Genomic DNA, 26,667 nt, shown 5'->3' with positions numbered 1-26,667 from the left:
ACACGCAACTGTAAGTTTGTAAGTCGTTGCAATACCAATATAACTTGAACTTTGTTGTTTAGTACAACGTATAACTATGGTCACGATTGCACGAACAGATAAGAGGAGGGTAGGTCAAGTTATATTGGTAGTGTTCACACAAAAGCGTTGCTAAAAAGCCACCCCGTGCGCTCGAAAACCCGCCCCTTCAAAGAACCACTCCCTTGAAAGTCAGTTGCTCTATACCCACTATAGAGAGTACACATGTGTACTCATATCGTGTTTACTTCTGTAATCGATGTGCGTTGTCGAATGTAGCGAATTTGAATTTAGAATATTCGAATTACATTTTCAAATATTTGAAAAAATATAGTGATGTATCTCGAAATAACGATGCGATAACTGGTTACTGATACGAGAATTAACTGTTATTTTTATTATGAGCGTATAATGTACCCAACGGAAAATTTAAAACATGGACCTTTAAAGTTGAATCCGTTCGTCGCCCAAAAAAGCTTGGACCACAACATTATGTTGAAGACGATACAAAACCTTTGTTACAACAAGTCAAACGCGAACCCGTTTAATATGACATCACCGTTTCTAGTCGACAATATTTTGCATCAACAGAAAAACGTTAATTTCCACAACCAATATTTGAATCAGCAAATTGAAAACTATGTTCTGCAAAGACAAAATTACGAGAGATCAAGGGAGAATTCCCCCGAGATGGAAGACGGTAAAGCTGATTTAGATGATGAAACAAATAGAAACGACGAGTCAGAAGAGGCTAAAATTGAGAACGACGACGATTCGAAAAGCAGAGACGACGAAGAGGGTTACAATAATGTAAAAAATGAACAGAATTTCTATAATAGTGATTACTACAGGAGTGAAGAGAGCAGAAACGCAGATAAGGAAGTATTAAATATACCGAGCCTATCACGCAGATGTACAAGTTGTGGGGCGTTCGATTGTCCGCCGTTCCATTGCAAGAAATCCGGAATCAGACGATTAGAAGAGTTAGAGAAGAGATTTCATCTGAATAGTTACCAAGAAAATTCCGGGGATGAAGGAGAAACAAAGGACGGGAAACCATTCAATACGGACGATATGGTTAGGAGCTGTGAGGACTACAATCACGAACAGAAGAAGCCGATGTTGAAATTTAGTGTCAGTGCTATTTTAGGCGATCGGGAAGACAGTGCGGCGAAAAATAACATCAACGGTAAGTTGTTACATATGAATCTTAATAATATTATGAACTTGAAAGTTTGTGAGTATGGAGGTTTGTTACTATATCACGCAATAACTACTCAACGGATTTTAATGAAACTTTACACTAATATAGCTAATTCATTAAAATAACCAATTTTTTTATTGAAATTTAACGCAGTTGAAACCCCAAGCACAGCTAATGACTTTATAAAATTAATTTTAATTTGAAAATTTGTTCTAAAAACAAACGAATGTTCCTCGGTTTGACAAAATCATTAGTTATGCACAAAAATCAATATACTTAAATTGATTCTCGAATACAATAAATGTAAAGGAAACGAAGAAATATTAGTTAAAATCTGAGTGTTTATAATTTAATTAATTAAGTAATGCCACGGCAGAAAATTAAATATTTATCATCATTCACAGATTCATTTTAAAAGCTATTATTTCACTACTACAATTATTGCTATTATTACAATACATATAATATGTTTTACAGTTTTAATTTTGTGCTGATAGTGTTTCCACTTTCTCATCTTATAGAAAATACATTGAAACAAAGTAAATTTATTACATTTTTTTTATTAGTAATTATATGTAAATAAACTATTTTAATTGGAAAATATTAATTAAAACTGGTTTAAAAACAGTACTATTATAGCATAACATTTTTATGTGCAAGCGTTTAAAATCTACAAAACTAAAAACTAAAACCCCCGACGGAAAACCGTATAAGGTACTACGGTACTCTTTGGATTTAAATAACCGATTAAGTTATATTTAATGTCTGGTAGTAGAGATGAAAATCGCTATATACCGTACTCGTACGTCTTTAGATTTCTCCACTTACTTGTCCTATTTATTTATTTATTAAAGGAAAACCAAGGCTATTTAAGTAAATCCTATATGAATATTTTGGTTTATTGTTCCTATTTTAAAACTGAATTTAAATAATTATTTTCATCATGGGGAGATTCCTTGCCATCAGATATGTTGAAGTGTAAAGCAATCATATATGGTAAAATAATGTCAAATATGTCAAGAAAATGATATCTTAAATAAAATTAATATAAACATCATACTAAGCCACTGACTGGCTTCAGAAATAACAACAGACTAATTATAAAAAATTACATCATTACGTATAAAGGCAATAACACATTATAAAGTTAACAGAGAATATGAAATTAATTAACAAGAGTATAATAACAAATAGTGAATTTATACAAATATATACATATACATTATCTTTAATAATAATTAATTGTTATTTAAAGAAGGGCTCACTTGGTGTCTCGCTGTGACTCTATTCAGAAAGACTAAAAAAATAGAGACCAATTAATATTTCCTTGTTAATTTAAAATGGTTACCTAGTTTTTGGGTATATATAATATATATCCTTGTTATAATTATATATATGTACAGTGTCTACCGGCCCCCCTTGTAATCCGTTTCTATTATTTGTTATTGAATATTACTTTGACAATATACTTCAGTATATATAATATATATAACATAGAATCTTATCACTGGATCTGTAATTTGTCGGATTACAAGATACTCTTTTGTAAAAAATTCCGGACTATAAGCAGAGGACCCTTAAGCAGTACTCTGTAATCCGACAGATACGATGGTCCGACACTGCCCTGAAAAACGTTTGTCGGATAACCGGGGGTCCACTGTATATGTATATAATATAAAGAATCATCATTGGATCTATAATTTGTCGGGTTACAAGGTGCTCTTTTGTAAAAAAATTCGGACTATAAGGGGTCTTAGGCAGTACTCTATAATCCGACAAATTCGATAGTCCGACACTAAAATGATTGTCGGACTACCGGGGGTATATATATATATATACTAGCTATTTGCTCGCGGTTTCACCCGCGTGTTCTGATACATGCTATATGTATGTATATATGTTAGTGTTAAACAATACCTATGTTGCGATACTATGTGCCTGCGGTTTCAGCCGCATAAAAATTGTAGCCCATCAGTTATATACGCTATATTATTGTAAGTAGTTTGTTGCGGGTGAATGATACGATGTTATTGGTCGAGACGATGTATATTACAGATGATGATAAACTGACATATATACATAGAAATAATGATCTTATATACTAAATAAAAATAGGAAACTGTAAGGTGGGGTGACACAGTTTAGATACAGCAGTGCTTAGTAGACAATATTGAATTTGTCTTACTAGACATATTAAATGCAATTATTATATATGACTGTGTCCCATAGATATTCCCCCCTTGAGAGAAAAAAATATATATATTATTTTGATGTATCTAGGTGACTGTGTCCCATAGATTGCGTGAAAGAGTAACAAACATCCATCCATCCACATTCATATCGCAACATAGGTTTTATATAATACCCTATGTTGCGATACACGCTTATAGCCTATTAGTATATATACACTATTATTGTAAAGTTTCATTAAAGTAGCTTTTGCGTGAAAGAGAAACTAACATTCATCCATCCACACACAGAAACTTCTGTTTATAATATTAGTAACAAGTAAGACATATTACGATTATGATTAGAAATGTTTTTCATGTCTCTTCTTTTACAATAAGAATATTGATCGTTTAGAAATTCTATATTTTATTCCTTTACGAGTGTATTTTTTTTTTAATAATGCTAACAATAAAACAAGAGTTTTTTAAAACATAAAAATAACAACCTTCTTGTGTGTGCAATACATGATATACCCACATTTTCGTTTGATATATTTGAATCCAATTCGTCACACGCGGTTATTGCCAACTCTCGGATAATTTGGTTTGTCATCAATGAGTCAGTAAGAATCACCGGAGAGTCAGTAAGAACTACAAATTGACACGGAAAGTGCTTTTTGTTTCAGCCAGATGTGTAATTGTGTACCTCTGACCTTTCTTTACAAGTTAGACTAGTAAACTACTAGACAATGATGCTCACAAAATATGTTGCCACAAGAGTGTCACCTTACCTTTACTATATAATATTATCTATTCTGTGCTCTTACTATCATTACATGCCACCATAACGTAAAAAAATAAGACCAGTTTTATATAAAACTGTTACTAAAATCGAAACAGTTTAAATTTTTGTCAAGCACATCCCTAAAGAAGATTCATTTAAAAAAATAAAAAGTCATAATATTAATACGTAAAGCACAAACTTTGTACCTCTTTTTAAGAAAATGCGCGGACGAGGTGTATGAAATGTCGCACACTTATAGTTTATATAGAAAATGAGTGCAGAATGTTAAAAAATACATTAAATCAATAAAAAAACATTAGACACAAACGATTGATAATAAAACGTCAATGTCAAATAATGTTAATTGTCAAATTAGCGATAATCGAAGTTTGTTTCTATGGCTGTATAATCTGAGTCCTTTTGCCTTTCCTTGAAACGTGAAAAACGAAACAAAAAAAAACAAATTTGTTTCTGTACTGTTATCAAAGTAATCTATGTACAACTCTTTGATAATAGAACCTTAATAATGTTCAAACTTATAATTTAAATTACTTATGCTCGAATTTGAACCACTGGGCGACTACTAGTATTTATAAATAAGTAACTTAATAATATAACGCGTCTCGTAATGTTTCTGCAAATATTAGAATCGACACCTTCCACATCCCCCTCTTGTAATTGCTCGCGTCCAATACTTAGAGACAAAAAATGTAATAATAGAGAAATATCAGCAGTATCAATAATAAAGCAACTTGCGTTCCAGAAAAGGACATATTAATTCCGTAGCTGGACTCCCTATGTAGTTCCGTCCTTTTCTCACTTGTATATCGCGTCATATCGACGTCCCCTTCACGCCCCCGCGCTTAAGTGTTCGGCCAGATGTTGCCACTTTTATTGAAAAAGTCGGTAGCCATACTGCGACTTTCTGTAGTAAATTAAGATGTAGCGTTGGGCAAAGAAAATGGTTCGCAATAACGTTATATTAATAGCGCGTTAATAGTTTTAAGCGTTATTATTCGTTATACTTAATTAGTTTTTCGTTTTTTAAATATTTGTTCTCTTTAGGTACATGTATAAAACAAAATCGCCACTGCTGTCTTTTCATTTATATCTTTTAAATTATACAACGGATTTTAACGCAATTTCAGCCATAAATAGAGTGATTTAAGAGGAATATTTATATGTATATTTCATGTACACCTGTGTGAAGCCAGGGCGGGTAGCTAGTAACGAAAAAGGAAGGAAAATCCTTGAAAAAGCATGAAAATGTGAAGAGAGATATAGCTGTTTTATTAATGAGGTTTTTATATTCTTACTAACCGACCCAACATGTCCTGACTTGACTTTTAATATTTTCGCAATTAACTTCTAATGTTCTACGAAGCTTTCTTAATATTTTCTTTCACACGAACCTCTATGAGGGATCCCCGCATGAGGGATTCACTAGCAACGTATTTCATGTTCATTGAAAGAACTGTCATTTATTTCCATGGATGATAATGGAATAGGGCACCCGTCTGCTTTAAAAAAATATGCTGGGGCACCAGTGGAGGATGATCGTGATATTCATCAGGAATTTATCACGATATTTAAGGGCAACTGAGTTTTTTTTTTTTTTGATAATGGAATGATGCACCCGCCTGCGCTAACGGTTTACGCTGGCGGGGCACCAGTGGAGGATGATAAGATGAGCATGAGGTCAGGTCAATTAGCCCATCGTGACGAATTCACCTGGAATTTAACACGATTGTTTCCAGGGGGAACCGCGTGGAGGTCGACCTGATATGGTACATTGCTAGCAATGGGGTTATCAATCCACATTACTAACAATCCCCTTCCCCCTAGGGCAACTGAGTTCAAGTCATCCTGACATGGCACTTTGTTAGCTATAAGGTTATTAGTCTATATTACTAACAATTCCCTTCTGTCTTCTAACGGACAGAAAAGAGCTTGTTCCTTTTAAACAAGCTGTCAACGCACTTGCAATTCCCCTGGTATTGCGGGTGCTCATGGGCGGGTAATTACTTACCATCAGGTGAGCCGCAAGCTAGTTTGTCTTCTATGATATAAAAAAGTATTGTTTTAGTTTTGTCTTGATTAATTTCAAAACATTACCTGACTCTACAACCTTTGATATTTAAGTGTAAGTATAAAGAGTGTAAAAAAAAGGCGGCTCACGTAATCCTGGAGTGCACGGCAGTGGCCCAACAACGAAAACAAATCCTCGGAACGGCGAGGTCGCTCCGTGAAGCCTGCGAAGACACCAGGAGTCTTCTGCGCTTTCGGGAGGAGCTTGGCTGGCTACGTTAGTAGTCTGGCTCTACACGCACAACGGCCCGAATGAGAGGCTAATTGCGGAGAATGGAGTCTAACATACATACCAAAGAGTGTAAAACGAAATTCAACGAAATGAGATCCTAATTAGTTTCCAGATTGGACCAGATTATGAAAATTTACTATACATAGGGAAATAAAATTAGAAAATTTCCCTAAACTAATGACAAATAAATATGATAGACAAATATTTTTAGAGTAGAGTACAAGAGTCTTGAAAACCATAAGTAATAAGAATAAGTTAGTGTCAATATTTATGTATAAATAGGGTATTACAGGTACATACATAATGTAATATAAGGACATAAAAAAAATCAATGGAACACGTGTATAGGATAATTAAAAAGAAAAATATAGCCAAAAAGATGTCGTCACAAAGGAAGCGGCAAATCCTTATCTTTACTATATATAATATTATAAATGCGAAAGTAACTCTGTCCTGTCTGTCTCGCTTTCAGGACTAAACCGATTTAAATGAAATTTGGTACACAGATAGTCTAGACCCTGAGAAAGGACATAGGCTACTTTTAAATGCGAAATAAGGGTAGTAAGTGGTTGAAAGAGGAGATGAAAGTTTGTATGGAATATTGACATTTTTAAAACTAGAATTTTGAAACTTATTTCTAAGGCTGCTGATTAAATATCAATACATGACATTCAAAGTTTGTAAAAATGTTACTCTTAAGGGAGTCAAAAAATTAGGGGATGAAAGTTTGTATGGAAATACGTCATTTTTGAAACTAGAATAAAACTTTTTTCTTTTGCTTTTTTTGGGTTAGACAATTGAATATTTTTTCTTTATTTGGTCACTATAATACGCGGACGAAGTCACGGGCACAGCTAGTATTACTATAAATTAATAAAAAAAAAGATTAGACCAGCTGGATGCAAGTTTTGAGAATTATTTTTAATCTGGGATTAAAAGACTCAGTGGCTCGTCTATTACTTTAATTATTATAATATTACTAGCAAATATTGTTTATAATTATAATTGACCTGCCATGTACAGCAAGCTTAAGATAATTATGTAGATATAAATAAAAATTATACAGTATTTAATTTGGCGATAGGTACTAGTGAGAGGCACTTTAAAGAATAGAATAGAATAGAAAATCATTTATTCAAATAAACTTAATTTAAGCACTTTTGAATAGTCAACATTTTTTTAAATCTACCGCTTATTCGGAAAGCTGTCTCATCACAAGAAGAATAAGAAAGAAACTTGTGTGTTGCTCTTTTAAACAATCCTTGTAAGTTCACATTTTACAAGTCGAAACGTGTGAATACAAACTACCAACCAGCACTAATTTATTTAGGCTCAAATATAAAAACACAATAAGATTAAATCAGTCGTAGTGATAAGAGCAGACCAGTCCCTACAAGCAGGATTCGTTCACGAGTATGACGGATAAGCCAGCCATCACTGCGCTCGACCATATTTTAGGGTTAAAAAAAAATTATAATAATTTTTATGTAATATTGTGTTGATTAAATATTTCTTTATTAAAAAATACTTTATAAAAATAATACAGTATTTAATTTGGCGATTGGTAAGTAAAAAGTAGTGATAGGTACATATAAAAATTTTGACTATAATTTTTATGTAATATTGTTTTAATTAAATGTTTATTTCTTAATAAATATCTACTTTACAAAAATAATACAGTATTTAATTTGGCGATAGGTAAATAGGAACTAGTGGTAAGAACTCTAAATTTTTTTATAATAATTTTTATATAATATTGTTTAGATTAATCATTTACTTATTAAAATTTTTATGATTAATCATTTATTTATTAAAAATAATTACTTTACTACATTAGTGATATAGAAGTTCAGCCGTAAAATCTCGTTATATGTATGTATATGTATGAAATAGTTGAAATGGTTCCGTATAGAGCACGTGTCTAAACGAAATCAATACAGAAGCGCCATAACTCGAAATCTCGCAAAAACCGACATCGAGCGTTATAAAATTATGCATATCGGTCCCAGAGTCCCGTATTAACATGTCATTGGACGCCATATTGCAATATTTGAATTCGGAACGACTCGTTCGCTCTTACTGCGTTCTGCTCGAACAAATATTACGTACTTTATTGCGAGCGATTGTAGACTCTATTATATTGGTACTACAGATCATGAAAGCTGCAGACCGGAAAGTTGTATAAGATTATATTACTCGAATCTGGCGGGTTCTTTTAAGTGAGAGCTATAAAGTCGGGATGTCGATGTTTTAGGCTATAAATCGTTTCGGAAATTCGCGATTCGATTATAGAATGAGTGAAATAAAGGAGTATTATTGTAGCGTTATCGACTGAGGGGTGCCGATTGTTTTTACAAGTGCATTTTATTGTTACTCTTAGCCATTGTGCTCGTAAAACGGGGTCATGTTTTTCATTGTTGCCATAGATATTATTGTTAAACTAGATGTAATAAATTGGCATATAAAAACACTATCTACCTATTTATATTTAAATGAAATGCCGTTTAAGTGAAGACTATTTAAGCAGAGTATCTATTAACATTATAAATGCGAAAGTTTGTAAGTCTAGATGTTTATTACTCTTTCACGCAAAAACTACTGAACGGATTTTGAAGAAACTTTAAGTTAATATAGACTATGCATCAGAATAACATATAGGCTATATTTTTTTTATTGAAATTTAACGCAGTTAAAACCGCGGGCACAGCTGGTACAATATTAATTATTCATTTATATTTTAGTGCACACGTAAAGTATGATTGCACGAAAAAATAGAAAACTGGAAATATCCTACAACATAAATAACACCAAGTATTTTAATTTTGAAGACAACAAAAATTAAAAATGTTAATTATAAACTATGAGTAATACAATACAATAATAAATGTAAGGTCATGAGCCTTGGCGCGGCTGTTATACAAACTATTCAAACTAACCTCACATCCCGCCATACGCGTACATGTACGACACTAATGCACTACACTACACCTGTTAAACAACAAACGTTCTAATTTCGAAACAGTACACTCCGCGACAGTTAACACGGCCGCAGACGCGTTCGGAATTTAAACGATTCGGGTTGGCGTAATTTTGAAATTTTCGGGTTATGCTGCTTTGTGGGGTTGTATATTTTTGATGTTGACCGATCAAATATCCCAAGCATTAAAGTTAAAGTTACAGAGTATCTGATATCTTGTTTATAAGGTTCGGACATCAATTTAATATGTGACAAATTGAATGTACGTACCGATGACAGCCATTTAGTACCAGGTGGACCATGACTTTATTTGGGATTCCAGTTACATAAAAAAAAAAACAAAAAGTGACTAAATTAATCTGAATACATAAAAAATCTGTCTCCCGTTGAAAAACACCTTTCTATTATATGTACCTGTTCTGTAACATCACAACGGTCCACTGCTTATGGGGACTGATCTGTTCGGGTTACAAACACTGATTACACTATTTGCTTTTGACAAAATTGCAATAACATATGCTGGTGGTTACCCTATTCTCCCAAATTTGAATTTAAAAATGAATCTGTATTATTGTAAACATGTACAACATTTATTTGAAAAGAATACGAGCTGAGTTTATTGTCAGTACTTCTCATCTCGAAATCATTCCGAACTGACGGTAGATTTGTCATATCATAAGAGTCTGTAATAGACCTATATGAATAAAGATATTTTGAATTTGAATTTTCATCAAAATCCGTTCAGTAGTTTTACCGTGAAAGAGTAACAAACATCCATCCATACTCACAAACTTTCGCTTTTATAACACATAAATAAAATTGGAGTGTCTGTTTGTAGTATTAAAATAACCGTTTTTTACTACATATATTTACTGCACATAAATATAAATACGGTACATACACCAAAAAGTTTGTTTCGTCTAATCTTTGAAATGGCTGGACAGATTTTGACGGAACTTTTATTGGTAGCTTTTTTTTTTTTTTTAACGAGGGGAAAGGTTTCAATACCGAAACGTCCGCCTTTAGGTAGCTGATGTAACAAGGAGTAACTTAGGCCACTTTTATTTTAGAAAAATAAAGTTAAATTTCACGCGGACGAAGTCGCGTGTACAACTAGTATTAGTAATATATTTGGACTTATACCTATTCTTGAAGAATATGATTAGCAGCGTTTCGTAACTATTATTATTGAATTCATTATTGACATAAGTACCCTGCCTGTTCTATCCTGAAAATATTACCTACAAACTTTATCGTAACTACTATTACTACAATACAACACATTGTAATGAAAACTGTGAAAATAATAGTAGTGTAAGATTTATATAATTGTATATGCATATTGGAAAATGTAACTGGCTCCTAATAAAGATAGGTGACACTGCATGTTGTCAATTCACCCGGCCGGCCAGCTGTGGTTCTGGGCCAGACGGATAAGGTCTGCCTCGGTGCCACTGTTAGGCAAATTGTAACATCTCGGCTGGAGTTGTACAAAAGTGGAAATTAAAGAAATATAATAATATTAAAGTAAATTAAAAAAGGCACGGACGAATATGTATGTGGAAAATTGTATTTAAAAATAAAAAACTACTATTACTGAATTCAATATTGACATAAGTATCCTGCCTGTTGTATCCTGTAATTATTACCTACAAACTTTATCGTAACTACTATTACTGAATTAAATATTGACATAAGTACCCTGCCTGTTGTATCCTGTAAATATTACCTACAAACTTTACCGTAACTACTATTACAGAATTCAATATTGACATAAGTATCCTGCCTGTTGTATCCTGTAATTATTACCTACAAACTTTATCGTAACTACTATTACTGAATTAAATATTGACATAAGTACCCTGCCTGTTGTATCCTGTAAATATTACCTACAAACTTTACCGTAACTACTATTACAGAATTCAATATTGACATAAGTATCCTGCCTGTTGTATCCTGTAATTATTACCTACAAACTTTACCGTAACTACTATTACAGAATTCAATATTGACATAAGTATCCTGCCTGTTGTATCCTGTAATTATTACCTACAAACTTTACCGTAACTACTATTACTGAATTCAATATTGACATAAGTGCCTGTTGTATCCTGTACATATTACCTACAAACTTTACCGTAACTACTATTACTGAATTCAATATTGACATAAGTGCCTGCCTGTTCTATCCTGTACATATTACCTACAAACTTTAACGTAACTACTATTACTGAATTCAATATTGACATAAGTGCCTCTTGTATCCTGTAAATATTGCCTACAAACTTTACCGTAACTACTATTACTGAATTCATTATTGACATAAGTACCCTGCCTGTTCTATCCTGTAATTATTACCTACAAACTTAATATTACCAACAAGCTTTATATTCACATATTAACATCGGAATGGAGTGTTGTACACACTATTTTGGGTGACAATAAAACATAATATGCCACATACAGTGCGCCCACCGCAACAGGCTGTAGGCCTTGTTAATACATTTATAATACGCCATGTTAATATCAGGTATTAACTTACTGTATTTAACTTACAACTTATTTATAGTGATGTTTTTAGTTACCAGTAAAACTGTTATATCCTTAACTGCTTTAAGTTTAAACAGAGTAATATTTTTAAAGGAAATAAAGGCTATACTTTCGAGTGTTTTTATTAATATAAATTCATAGATAATATAATTATATTATATTATTTTTCTTTTATGTCTGACGACCTCGGTGGTCTAGCGGTCAAGCACACCGCTTTACGACCGATGGTCGCGGGTTCGATTCCTCGCACGGCACAAGCATTTTGTATTCATAAGTATGATTGTTTGTATCGGTCTGGGTGTTTTCTATGTATAATATGTATGTATTTACAAAAAAAAATATCTATGTATTTGTATCAGTTATCTAGTACCCATAACACAAGCTTTAGCTAGCTTAACTTGGGTCTAGATGGCGCTGTGTGAATTGTCCTGAGATTATTATATTATTATTATTATTATGTCCAAGATTATTTTAGATATATCTTAATCTAAGTAATATTATAAACTTAAAACTTTGTGAGTACGTATGTTTTTTACTCTTTGACACAAAAACTACATGGCGATGATTAACCGCCATGTTGATATCAGGTATTAACTAACTGCTCAACTTATTTAGAGTGATATTTTTTCGTTACGAATAAAACTGTTATTGCCTGAACTATTTAAGTATAAAAGGGTACAGTTTTAATTGAAACAGTAATAAATAATGAAATTATATTTCATAATCTCTTTTCTAAATCTAAACTCTTTCTTTAACCTTAACATGAACTACGAATTTGATAATTTCAAAACAAAGGTTTAACTAATATTCTTTATGCCAATAAATAATATATGTTTTTATGATTTTTATTGTATAAATACCCATGTACCTAATATTATTTTACCTGTGGTATAAACTTTATGTAAAAAATTAATGATAAATTTCTAAATATATTTATTGTATATTATTATTGTAAATTCATACAAGATATACAATACGTCGTTTATTTTCATTGTATGTCCAATTCAGGACATAGATTCGTAAAGTCATATATGGTAATATATTTTTGTTAATATTATTGAATGATGTGTTGTTCAGTTACTGATTATGAAATATGAAATTTATACATATTTATACAATATTTCATTTTATATTTGGCTTCACAAAAAACAAGCTTTAATATAATTACTATATAAAATCAATCAAGAAAAGAGTTAGTGAAAATATTGCGTATATTAACACACAGAAAAACACAATTCGATTACAAACTTCATTCTGAAGTCGGTTTAGAAGCTTCTTGATTTGAAATGACAATATAATTAGGTATATAAATAAACAAAAAAAAGAACATTTTGAACACGTATGTTTTAACTTTATAGCCTACAATAAAAATGTATTAAAAAAGGAAAACCTAAAATGGCGTCCAGAATTCATTTTCGATACAACAGTCCCGGGTCCCCTTCGAAATCAATTATTTTCACACTTCGCCGCAAAAATTGTCGCCACCATCGGCCCGGGCGATAACCTCGCACTCAATCGTTTAACGAATAACAGTTAATGAAATAATGTTATTTCGGACGGTAACGGTTTTTTATTGAGGTATTTCGGTTTATTGTTTTCATTGTACATCTCTAGTAAAATGAGTAGGCACTTATCGTTTTTTTAATAGAAACTTTACTATCACTCAATTGTTTAACGAATAAGAGTTAATGAAATAATGTTATTGGACGGTAACGGTTTTTTTGTTGAGCTATTCCGGTTTATTATTTCCTCTATACACCTCTAGTAAAATGAGTTATCGTTTTTTAATATATCTTAATATCACGTTTATTATTTCTTCAAAACTTGTCCTTTCTTGTCACACCATACATCCGAAAATTTCGAAATTGCAGATTTAGTATAGAATAATATGCAACTTGCCTGATGTTGTGTTAATTTTTTTATGTTTTATTTAAAAACTAACATATAGCACAAAGTCTTAATAGTTAAAAATTCAATATAGTTAATGGAGTAATAACATCTAGTAATTTTCTCGGTATTATGTAATCAACAAACGGATATCTACCTTAATTTTTACAAAGCAATCCTACGTTAAAGTTTATGCTTTTGCAATATTATTATAGAAAATATAGTATTATTTACGCTATTAAATATTATCATTATCAACATTCTATAGTATAAAAGAAAGTCGCTGTCACTGTCTGTCCGTCTCTATGTATGTTTAAATCATAGGTTTACATATATAATACATGTACACCCGTGCGAAGTTGGCCGAGTAGCTAGTTATTGAAATAAAAACAGTTCTTAATAGTCTTTTTTTTTCCTACCACTTAATCGGAACGCAGACTCATCACAAGAAGAATGAGTATGAAACTTCTAAATAAATGTTGTTCAAAACTATATTATTAAGAATTTTATGTGAATACTAACTGCCAAATAGCAAAGTTAACATAAATAAATAGTTACTTGAGTAACAAAATATATATATATATTTAAATACTTTATTTCTTGCTATTAATTAATAGTCATGAAATATTCAACCACTTAAATATAACTGACCTACAATTTGCCATAGAGGCGTGGCGGGCCCCTAAATAAACTTCTTAAATCTCTTAAGCAAAATTATACTAGGGGTAACTCACCCCCAGGGCATATTAAGGGATGAGGGAGGCGTCGAGGTGGAAAACTTCAGCCCTCGATGATTTAAAACGTATGGCTTGCGGCGCCTCTAATTATTATAAAGCATTAATTGGTTTTGTAATCATCGCTTCTCAATTTCACTCGTTTTCTTTGTTTTAATTACACGTGCTATGATAGTGAAGTTAAAAGTACTACGTTCATGTATTATATTAATGACTAGCTACTCGCCCCCACTTCGTACGGCTGTACGTGTATTATACATATAAACCTTCCTCTTGAAACACTCTATCTATTAAAAAAAACGTTTCAAAATCCGTTGCGTAGTTTTAAAGATTTAAGCATACATAGGGCCGGACAGACAGCGACTTTGCTTTATACTATGTAATATTATAAACGGGAAAGTTTGTGAGTATGGATGGATGTTTGTTACTCTTTCACGCAAAAACTACCGAACGGATTTTGATGAAATTTTGTAGCAATATAGTTTATACATTAGAATAATATATACATAAATTTCATGCGGGTTAAAACCGCGAGCACAGCTAGTAATATATACTATAAAATTCTAGCTGCTTCGGAGGACTTTCGTTACAAACACTCACAGTGTTTGTAACGAAAGTCCTCCGAAGGAGCTAGACAGATTTTTATATTATTTTCTGTGTGTATATCAGTAGGTGTGAGAATTTTATGTAAACTATATTTCATACCCCTAAGTGATAAGAGTGGTTTATGCCATTATGCCATTATTACATTATTACTTTTATATTTTTTATCTTTTATATTACTTTTATATTTTTATGATTCAGAAATACATTTATTTATTTATTTATTTTTTGCCTTTATTCAGATCCAACTTATACATTATTTTAAAACAAACAAACAAAGCTTTAAAACTTAAAACGAAAATAGTTATTCTATTATTTGGATCTTATTTAATGTCTGTAGATCTGTTTGCCAATTGGCAAAGGCCTCCTCCAATTGTTTCCATTCTTCTCTTTCTTGGAGTCTAGATCCAGAAATACATACAACCCAAAATTTTCCTTAATCTTATTAAGTTATCTTATAGTATAAATAACTAATTTTTAATAGTCATATTGGTAGTTTTTTTACTCTCGGCGGGCAGCAGGTAAGAATGTTTATCACCCAAGGAAGTAGGTACTGGTCAGCTAGTACATATATAACAAGCCAAAGAATCGTCCCTCAGACTAAAGTCATATCCGTCAGGTAGGAATTGGCCTTCAGCCGCTCTATAAGTCCTTCTTTTGGTTTGGAGTGCCATCTGCACTCGCCCCCTATCGCCCAGTGAAGCTGTAAAGGCCAGCTACGCCCAACAGCATTAGAGTAGTCCGAAAAAAAAAGAATTGTTCTGTAAAGCTGTAAAGGCGAGCTGTGTTCAACAGAATTAAAATCCGAAAAAACAGTCGACTTTTTACCCCAGTACCAGTCGGTACTTCAGTCTCACCTATTTCAACTGCCGGGCAGCTTCCTTTATAAGCTGTGTTTCGGTTGTAGAGTGCACATTAGGGAGTGAAGTTACAGAATAAGAGGCATGACATTTTAGATGGTTACGAACATATAAGCGACAACTTCTGGCCTTCGTGGCACATATTAACCTGTTTCGGAAGCCAGGCCAATACTACCAAGCCAGTACTAAATGTATAACTTTGTAATTATATATTTGTGAATAAAGATTACTTATAGATTCTGCCACTAATATTATAAACGCAAAAGTTTGTGAGTTTGAATGGATGTTTGTTACTCTTCCACGGAAAAGCTAGTGAAGAGATTTTGATGAAACTCTGCAGTAATGTAGCTAATACATCAGAATAACATTTAGGATATAAATTAAAAAGTAATTATGTAAATTGGGTGAAATATAAGTGTGATGCAGACAGAAGTTGCGCGGGTCATCTAGTTATTACATGAAAAACTAGGAGTGGAAATCATTTTGCAAGTTTACTACTAACGCGGAATAACATTTGGATATTTCAAGTATTTTTGTTTCCTTTCACATCATCTAACTTTAATGTCATCCGTAAACAAAACAAATCAAATCAAAAACCACGATTTTAATTTGATTTTTGTTCTCGATTATTGATGAGATTATTTCAGTTCTATGCTTGACCTTCCGGAGATAAACTTATTGCTTTCTTTTCAAATAAAATCAAATTAGATATAATTTATCCACGTAGGACATTTTAGCCGCTTATGTACGTCAAGTTTTTTATATTAATATTTTCTCCCTACCTTCCAGTTCAGTATACAGATTCAATTGAGAAGAACTGGCAAGAAACTCAACGGAATGGTCTTTGGAAATTTGGAATTTTGTATGCTAAGTGCTATTATTATTATTATTATAATTTATTTTTGGACTACAGGCACCATTTTGTTAGTAACAATTTAAAAATACAACTTATCCTATGTTAGTAATCATTACATAGTAGGTATAAAACAAAGTCTCTGTCGCTGTCTGTCCTTCCCTATGTATGCTTAAATCTTTAAAACTACGCAATGGATTTTGAAGCGGTTTTTTTAATAGATAGAGTGATTCAAGAGGAAGGTTTATATGTATAATACATGTACACCCGAGCTAGGCCGGGGCGAATAGCTAGTAAAATATAAAATAAATTAAAATTTATTGCCTTTGCGACAATTCCTGTGTTTATAGAAATTAATAATATGCAATAGTATGTGACAATAGATCCTTAATAATATACAAACTTATAGTTTAAATCGATTAATAATAATAATATTCATTTCCACAAAAAAAACATTGCATAAACTATATAAAACAAAACAAATATTTCTGAGGTTAGAAATCATTACATCATCATCATCATCATCATCATTTAGATTTAAAAATCTTTACCTCCTGTGCTAGTTAGATAACTGTGTTACGGCAAGGTAAGATTAGATTAAGATAATTATGGTTGAATTTCGACCATTGGGGCAACTACCAGTTATTATTTATTATTTGATCTATTTTTTGTCTTTCATTTAAAACCGTTAAGCCGAGAATATATGTAGCAAATATACAGACACATATTCAAATATATATAATTATATTTTTGTAAAATTCTCGTGTCACAATGTCAGTTACCATACTGCTCTGAAACGGCTTGATCGATTTTTATGAAATTTTATATAATGAATATTTTTATGAAATTTTTTATAGTTTTGATAACATTTTTTTATAATTTTTTTATGAAGTGACTTATGTTACGGCGGGCGATATTTGCCTTTTAAAAATATATTTTATTTAATTAAAACAAATGAAATTATTAAAGTACAAAAAGTGTAATTATGTCTAAAGATCGAACAAGACTACTGTAAAAAATATAACAATTAATAATTGGTGTTAGGTGCCGATTCGTGGTAATTTGCTGTTCCTGGTAGCGGTGTCAGCTTATTGTGCCACACACAGCAATTTACCAGGCGTTACGCCATGGTAACTCCTCCTCCTTTAGATAGAACCGCGTCTCGCTGTTCTTCTGCGGGGATGGTCTAGCAATCTGGTCTGCGGCCATCTTCTTCCTTCGGGTAGTTATATATGTAATTAATTTCCATGCTCAAATAGCCTAACCCAAGGAGGTATAGGGCGATGGTAGTCCAACTTGGTTTTAGTGATATGAAAGTCTCGTTATTATCCACATCATCTTGTATATAATGCGCTGTTTTTATGAGTTCATGTATATTGTCTAAGGAGATGTCTTCTAGTTGTATTTTTGCTTGAATTTCATCTGTTCTTATTGCCTCCTGCTTTGGTAATGGAATAATGTCTTCAATGGTTACAGTATTGCTATGAGTTTGTAGAGTTTTATTTAAAACTTGCACGTAACACTCGTTGGGGATTGCGATGAGATGTACTCCGTTGAGGGTGTGATACGTTATTTCAGTACCACATGTTGCTTTCAGGATTATTTGGTGATAAGAAGCCAGCTACTAACTAATATTTTGTATTTCCCTTCTTTATCATCATTTTTGCGTATGGACAAGATTCGTGGTTGATTTTATGTTCTATTGTTGCTGTGATACAATCTCCAGCGTCTTGTAAATTTCAGTAACAACTGCTTGCAACGTGATTTCGGTGATGCTGCGACAATCTTCATCTATGTACGTGTATTCCTTTCCAAGTACTAGGTATTTGGATTTGGGAATATATAAGGTACTTTGTACAATAGAATACATATGGATAAGGTCATAGGTAGCTGTTTCTACTGAGGGTATTTCTAAATTTAATGATTGTTCTGTACTATAAGCTTTAACCTTATAGACTTTTCTATTTCGTGAATATTTTCTAGATAGATCGGTGCCACGGGATTGAAGCTATATTTACGTTTCATATCTAACATTTCAATAATTAAGTTTTTAGTATTTATTACACTGGGGTGCATGATACCTATTTGTGCGAATGCCATAGCGTCTTCTAAGATCATTAGCTTATCTAATATTAACTGTAAATAAAATCTATTTGTATATGAACTTGTATTAAACTAAAATATATATATATATTTTGTATAATTAAACTTAACCTATTTTGATTTTGATTTATCTTATCTAATTGATTCGCAAATTCTGCAATAGTCTTTTGAGCTATTACAATAGATTTTTCTTGTATAGAATGTATATTATTGAGATTAGAAATTTGTTGCTCTATTTTTACTGCATCATCGTAATCTAGATTGCCTGTAACTGTTTTTACTAAAGAACCTAATCCGTTAAAAATTCCGCGTCGTACTCTACTATGGGGTATAATAGCTATTATTTTGCTTTGTATCATCTGTATTTTATACTCTATTTGATCTGTATATGATTTATGCAACTCTCCTGGCATTATCTTATCATCATAAAACTTGGTACTTGCATATAGAGAACTCCTTTAATTATTGTATATAAATAACTAATGTTGTAGGCACATACTGTAAAACTATCTATTTGTCTAAGGACTGACCCACTGCTTTAGCAAAAGTTCTTTAGTTTATCAATGGGAGTATTTTCACGGTGGTTGCTGATGTGAGCATGAGGGCTCCGAAGATGATCGTCCTGGAACAAGGTGGGGTCTTCGTAATAACTTCAAATGTATTATATTTGGAATTATGGTTACCTATTATTTCAGCCACATTGTTAGGGTGTAAATGAATAATTTTATATATAAAAACTGGTTTTGTTTTGTCATTTCTCGCTGTTTTTGCCACCTGCTTATAAACGGTTTCAAAAACGTATTTCCTCTGCTTCCTGGTTTCGCTTGTTTATTACCTGTTCTTTATTTTTAACAGATTGGCTGCCACAGACTGCTGCACTGCTTCTGCATTTGTCCTATGTGTAAGTACAAAGTCTTGGTAAAACTCTTTGTTTATACTATGGGTTTCTAATGTCCATAAAGTAATTCGTGTGGAGTATAACCTGTTGTGGAATGAATGGAATTGTTATATGCGATAACTGCATATCTGTGTTTGTATAGTGTCATCTTTGTTAGTCATGCGAAAATGCGTATAATTTCGGATTGTTGAATGGAATCTTTCTATAGCAATTTAGTTTTATATGGGGTAGAATAATATATACATAAATTTCTTTTAATATGTCGTTGTCGAAAGTGTCTGAGCTGTCGTTATCTTTAGGGGCAATATATACTATCTGTAGTAGGCCATCTGCAACGTGTACGCTGCTGGAGGCTTGTAAGGGCACAAACACTCACAGTGTTTGTAACGAAATGTTCCTCCGCCAGTAGAATATAGATCCATAAATAAGTTATTTTCTGTGTGTTTTCATCAATGTTGGTCTTAAAGGATGAGTTCGTATTTACCTTTTAAACAAATGTCACATTTATTTACAAAAGCCTGAATTGATAGGAGCATGTTCGGTGATAATTTCTACGTGATGTTTATACGTTTCCATTATTACATGTATATACTTTTATATTTTTTATCTTTTATTGTTCTGTTTATTTTCTTAATGTGACACGGGTTGTAGAAATACATTTATTTATTTATTAAAGACTTTATATTTTTGAAAATTCTAAATAAAGGTTTTCGTCGAAAACAAACAAAAAACTCTATCTGCTAAACTTTTTAGAAATTTTATTATTTCGCGTTCTATTATTAATTGGTATAAATACATCTTTAATTGTTGTTTTAGAATTTGTGGACCTATCCTCTACTCTATATACAGATCCTGGAGTGGACCTTATGTAGAATTGTTTTTGCTGTCTTTCTTCTCTTCTCTAATGGAATTCCTATATTGTCGTTATCTGGTTGGGTGTGTTTGGTAGATATGAGGTGACCTGGCTCAAATGAAGTTGTACTCATACTATCGGTTGATGTATGTGTTTGTACTGTATAAATAACTTTATTTTTGTAATTTAAAGGGTTTACTTGGGTTTTTTACAGCTTCAGCAGCTTCAGATTCAAGTTCCCTAGGCGTTTTCAAATATACGTGGGATAATTTCGTCGTCATCGTTGTCATCGAAATTTACTAACGGGATTCAATGCTATTATGATATATAAAAGCATCCGAAGAATTCTGTTTACCCTTTTTGTATATAACTTTGTAATCATACTCAGCTAATTTTAACCTCCATCTTGTTAATTTTGAATTTGGGTCTTTGAGGGACATCAGCCATGTTAATGGTCGATGATCTGTATAGATAGTTTTACGGCCGTATAAATATGGTCGGAAGTATTTTACCGCCCATACTATAGCTAGCAACTCTTTTTCAATAGTTGAATAGCGGGTTTCTGTAAAAGTGTCCTAGATGCATATGCAATAGGTTTGTCTGAACCTAACGAGCCTTGAGAGAGGAAAAGCAAAGTCTGATGCGTCTGTGGTAAGTATAAAGTCCTTGTCAAAGTCGTGTAAAGGGGTCGTTGGTTAGATGTGGTTAAAAGCATCTATGAACTCAGGTGTAAACTTTGTCGATTTTTTTAAACAAATAGTCATAGGCTTTGTTAATTTAGCAAAATCTTTAATGAACTTTCTATAATAACCAACTAAACCGAGCAAAGACTTAATGTCCTTCTGTGTTTTTGGGATAGGGAAGCTTTGTTTTATCTTTATTAGGTTTAAGTCCGTCGGCTGTTAGTTCATGTCCTAAGAATTGTACATGTTTCTGTAAAAATTCTCATTTATCGAGTTGAATTTTGAGATTATGAGTTTTTAAACGATCAAATACTTGTTTTAAATTCATGTGCTCTTGAAGTGGCGTAGAAGCTATTATAACGTCATCTAAATATGTAAAGACGTTATCGAGTCCAAAAATATGATCCATTAGTCTCTGGAATGTACTTGGAGCATTTTTAGACCAAACGGCATTCTTAAAAATTATATATCCCCTTTCTGTTGAAATGCTGTTTTCTCAATATCACGATTCTACCTGGTGGTACCCACTAATATTATAAACTGTGCAAAAGTTATCGAGTATATCGCTAATGTTCGGCAAAGGAAAATAATCTATCATTAAGTCGCCTATATCAATATATACTTGACTTTGCCAGAAGCGTCAGGCTTCTTTATGTGTACATATATATATATATATATATATATATATATATATAGGATTTAATTTTAATCTTTGTTGTGGGGCTTGTCTATCATCAAAAATCGGGGTGTCGTCAGTTAATCTTAGTTCGTGTTTATATCAAAAAGGGATGTTTCAATAAAATAGATCTCTATACTGATAGCACAATTTAGTTATCTCGCGTTCCTGTTCTTCGTTCATATGGCTAGATCGAATTTTCTTTAAATTTTCAAAGTTCTTTATCAATATTTATATTACTTTGCATTGAATATGAATAATGAATCGTTTTTCATTTTGCTTATATGACTTGATTCAATTGGGGATTTGTTTGTAATAATTTTCTTTTCTGTATTTGAATTAATGATTGATGTTAAATGTCCCATTATGAACCTTAACTATCGCCGGGGCTAAACCGAGTCCAACTGTACTCGTCATGGATATACTGTCCGTCTGTGTAGTTACATTTAATTTTAATTATTTTTTGGCCATCGGTTCTAATCGAATATTCTTTTTTATCGAAATAAATTGGTATGTCAATAGTATGGGTGCAATATTTTATTTTTTAAATCGATATTACAAGTGATTTTAATAGGTCTAATCAATTAATAATTTATATTTATTGTCAAACTCGAAAATGAAAATTTGTGATGATGTTCGATTAAAGACTATATAAAATGAGCAATAACAAATATTTCTTTACCTCGAGGTTCGTAATCGATGCATTGTTCGAAATCGCGTATTGAATGACATCGGCGATATCATAGATAACTGTGTTACGCCAGTATCAATGGAAAGATTAAACTCGATTATTATGTATAATGATCTTTATCTTGGTGGTTTATTTTATCATTGGTCGTCTTCGTCCAGTTATTATTTTCAATTTTTCTTCTATTCAGTGTTAGGGTAGTAATTGTTATGCTGTTCGTCATGAATAATATGTAACGGGTTGCAAATAACACTGAGGTGTGTCACATATTCAAATATATATAATTATATTTTTGTTAACCGATCTCATCGTGTCACAATGTAAGTTGATTCGGACTTACCTGTTGTTGTGGAACGTTCGGCTGTCTTTGCTGGTTATTGTTATCCTAAATTTTATTTAATGAAAACCGGGGATTGGTCTATTCTTCCATAATAATGAATTAACTAACTGTTGCCGTTGTTCCCCCTCACATTATTTTTTATAGTTTGATTAAATGGCATTTTTGAAAAATTTGCGTTGAAAAATTGAATGGTGTACCTACTTGACCATGAAATTGACGTGGAAAATTATTAGGTTTATAATTATCTATTTTTGTAGCTTTTTGCTGTTGGTTTAGGGAATTAAAACTAGAATTATTCTTATAAGTAACTGATTTCGTCTCCTCCTGTCGTGCGGTTAATTGCAAGTTCCAATGTACCTGGCATCATAATTTATATTGATATATGGAAGTATATATGATATATTGCTCAATACAATTTTTTTTTTGTCGGTGTGTTGCCCAACCATATACAGAACCCCTAAAATATCCCTAATCCTTTTACCGAAGGATTCCGCATCCTCGTTTTTATTCCGACGGATACGTGTGAGCTCTTGCATAACTTGAATCTCGTTCCTAGGTTCTCCTAGACGTGTTATATAGAACGCGTTTTATATCGGGCCAACTGTTTAATGACTCCTCATAAGCTATCGCGTCAATCGCCGCACCACTAAGGCGACTTTTTATAAGACAAACTATAGCTAGAGAGCCTGCATCCGCTGTTGGGTGGATAAGTCCCATTAAATTATCAACTTCTCTTAAATAAAAGTTTAATCTTTTAGGGTTCCCATCGTATTTGGGCATGAGGTCAGTAATCATCTTATAGTCGGCTGCGAACTCCATTTTAATAATATTTTATATTTATGATAATAACTATACTACTATTAATACGTGTATACACACAGAATTCAATTGATTTTAAATTGACTTGTGAAATCTATAGCGATACGAGCCTATAGACAGATACACATTAAAGTTCACTTATAATTAAATACGAAAGGAAATAGAGCATAGGATGTACTTGGAAAGTAATAGAGTACTCACCAACACAGCATCTTCTGCATCTCCGTTTCGGGTCTCGTCGATCACAGGTCTCCAATTTTCCGGATTCCCGCAAGTCTTCAATATGCCGCCGTTATAGTTCTTATTATGAGATCGCGGATAGTTACGATTAGCACCGTTCACTCTAGTTCTCAACACACGAAGAGTCTATTCGCGCGAGGACTTCTATTTACAAAGTCCTAGAGTGCCGCGATCCTACCGACTGCGCCACTTATGTTACGGCGGGCGATATTTGCCTTTTAAAAATATATTTTATTTAATTAAAACAAATGAAATTATTAAAGTACAAAAATGTAATTATGTCTAAAGATCGAACAAGACTACTGTAAAAAATATAACAATTAATAATTGGTGTTAGGTGCCGATTCGTGGTAATTTGCTGTTCCTGGTAGCGGTGTCAGCTTATTGTGCCACACACAGCAATTTACCAGGCGTTACGCCATGGTAACTAGTGGCATTAAAAAATACATATTACGACTCTAAATTTTTACCCTTCTACCCCTATTTTTAATAGCGATATTAGTACTTAAATTTATATGGCAAAAAGTTTCCCGGTAGTTTATATTGTAGTTAGTATATAAAATGAATCCACCACAATTTTTTTTTTAATTTACAATCCCTAAAATTTGAGCCTTCTACCATCAACCCCTATTTTTTATGGCGTTATTAGTAATTAAATTTATATGCCAAAAAGTTTCTCGGTACTATTATATAGTTAGTTACTACATACAATGAATAATCAATAAAACCCATGATTTTGTGAGGTCTCATAATCTAAATACATCCGAAACACCCTCATAGGTAGTTTAAATTAATACACGCGAGTCAAAAACAAAATGCTTTGGGAACATGATTAATGGCATTACAAAGGCTATACAATATATTAAGCCCGGCGTGGCTCTGACAGCGGGGGTGGTAAGAAATCGGTGGGGTGCGCGACGCGTGGCCCAACTCACGGCAGGTAGCGGGCTAGCAGAAATCGCGGTTCTCTCACAGTAACTCTCTCACCCGTCATAGCGTTGCCAGACGTCCGGTATTTCCAGGGACGTACCGTTTTTTAGGCTTAGTTTAAAATGTCCCGGCGGGACTGACTCTGTCCCGTTTTCGAATCGTACTTTGTTTTTTATTATTAAATTAATCGATCTATGCTAGACAGAAATACTCACTTACGCAACGTTCGTACCCCTAATTTAATAAAAAGCGAGTTGAGGACCGTTTTGAATTACGATTATAATTGTATTCATTTTTATAACTATGTTAAAACCAATAAAAATTTGTTAAAACTGACTGGCTCCTCAGAAAAATACATAAAAAAATAAAAATTGTCACTATATAATGTTATTTGTCCCGGGTAAAAACTACATTCCCATGTTTTTGCCTATTTAGGTAAGCGTTTGCCCCTTATAGGCTGAAAAATAATCTGGCAACTCTAGTCATATTCGTGAACGGGAGCTGCTTGTGGGCACTGATCTGTTCGGGTTATGAACACTGATTAGACTATTTGCTTTTGCAATAGCATATGCTGGTGGTCACTCTATTCAGCCAAATTTGAATTTAAAATTGAATCCGTATTGTAAACATGTACAACATTTATTTGAAAAGAATACGAGCTGAGTTTCTTGTCAGTTGTTCTCATCTCGAAATCATTCCGAACTGACAGTAGATTTGATATATCATAAGAGTCTGTAATACACCTACATGAATAAAGATATTATGAATTTGAATTTGAAAACTAGTTCAGTTACACCAACTATTGAAAGAGACAACTTATATTTATGTAGTTGTAGTAATTTATTTTTGTTCTCAATATCTTATTATTATTAAAGCATGCTAGCTCTGTAGCTATCTGTATAACACCCACGTAACTGTATCCAGTTTCTCAAACGACCAACGGAGGCTAGTCGTTTGTACTTACGTAGTTGTAGCACAGATAATATAATATTACATTGTAAGTTATTGTAGTTAGTATTTCATAAGAAAGAAATTTATTAGAAACGATCGAAGGCTAGATATATTTACTTAGTTACCTATAGTCATTATGTAATAAATAATAGTTTTTGAGTATCTTATTAATACTATATAAATGTGAAAGTTTGTTAGTAGAGATGGATGTTTGTTACTCTTTCACGTAAAAAGTACTGAACGTATTTTGACGAAACTTAACAGTACTATAGCTTATACATCAGAATAACATATATGCTAAAAATATCAAGCGGGCAAAGCCGCGGCCACATCTAGTAAGATTATAAATTCGGTGTCGATAAATTATTATTATTAAAGCGTGCTAGCTACAGATAACGCCCACGATGCTGTCTTCAGTTTCTATTAGGCACATTGATTGAAGTAGAAAAAGTATAATCCATCACATTTAAAATAAAAATTGTTGCTAAGTAACAGTTTGTATGTAACGTGCAACTGCAATCGGAACGA

General features: G+C 32.4%; 1 protein-coding gene across 1 annotated transcript in view; it reads left to right on the top strand.

Moving 5' to 3' along the window:
- Positions 1-429: 429 nt before the first annotated feature.
- The window catches only part of LOC131842330 (uncharacterized), a 50,552-nt gene continuing 24,314 nt past the window's right edge, over positions 430-26,667 (top strand). The window contains exon 1 of the mRNA XM_059190868.1: positions 430-1,207. Within this exon, the coding sequence (XP_059046851.1) occupies positions 430-1,207 (778 nt within the window). The remainder of the gene's footprint in view (positions 1,208-26,667) is intronic.

Source organism: Achroia grisella, unplaced genomic scaffold (genome assembly GCF_030625045.1).
Source record: "Achroia grisella isolate CSIRO2021 unplaced genomic scaffold, CSIRO_AGI_Agris_v1 utg2156, whole genome shotgun sequence".
NCBI lineage: Eukaryota > Metazoa > Arthropoda > Insecta > Lepidoptera > Pyralidae > Achroia > Achroia grisella.
Note: the sequence above shows the minus strand (reverse complement) of the source record. Positions and strands in the feature narration are given on the sequence as shown.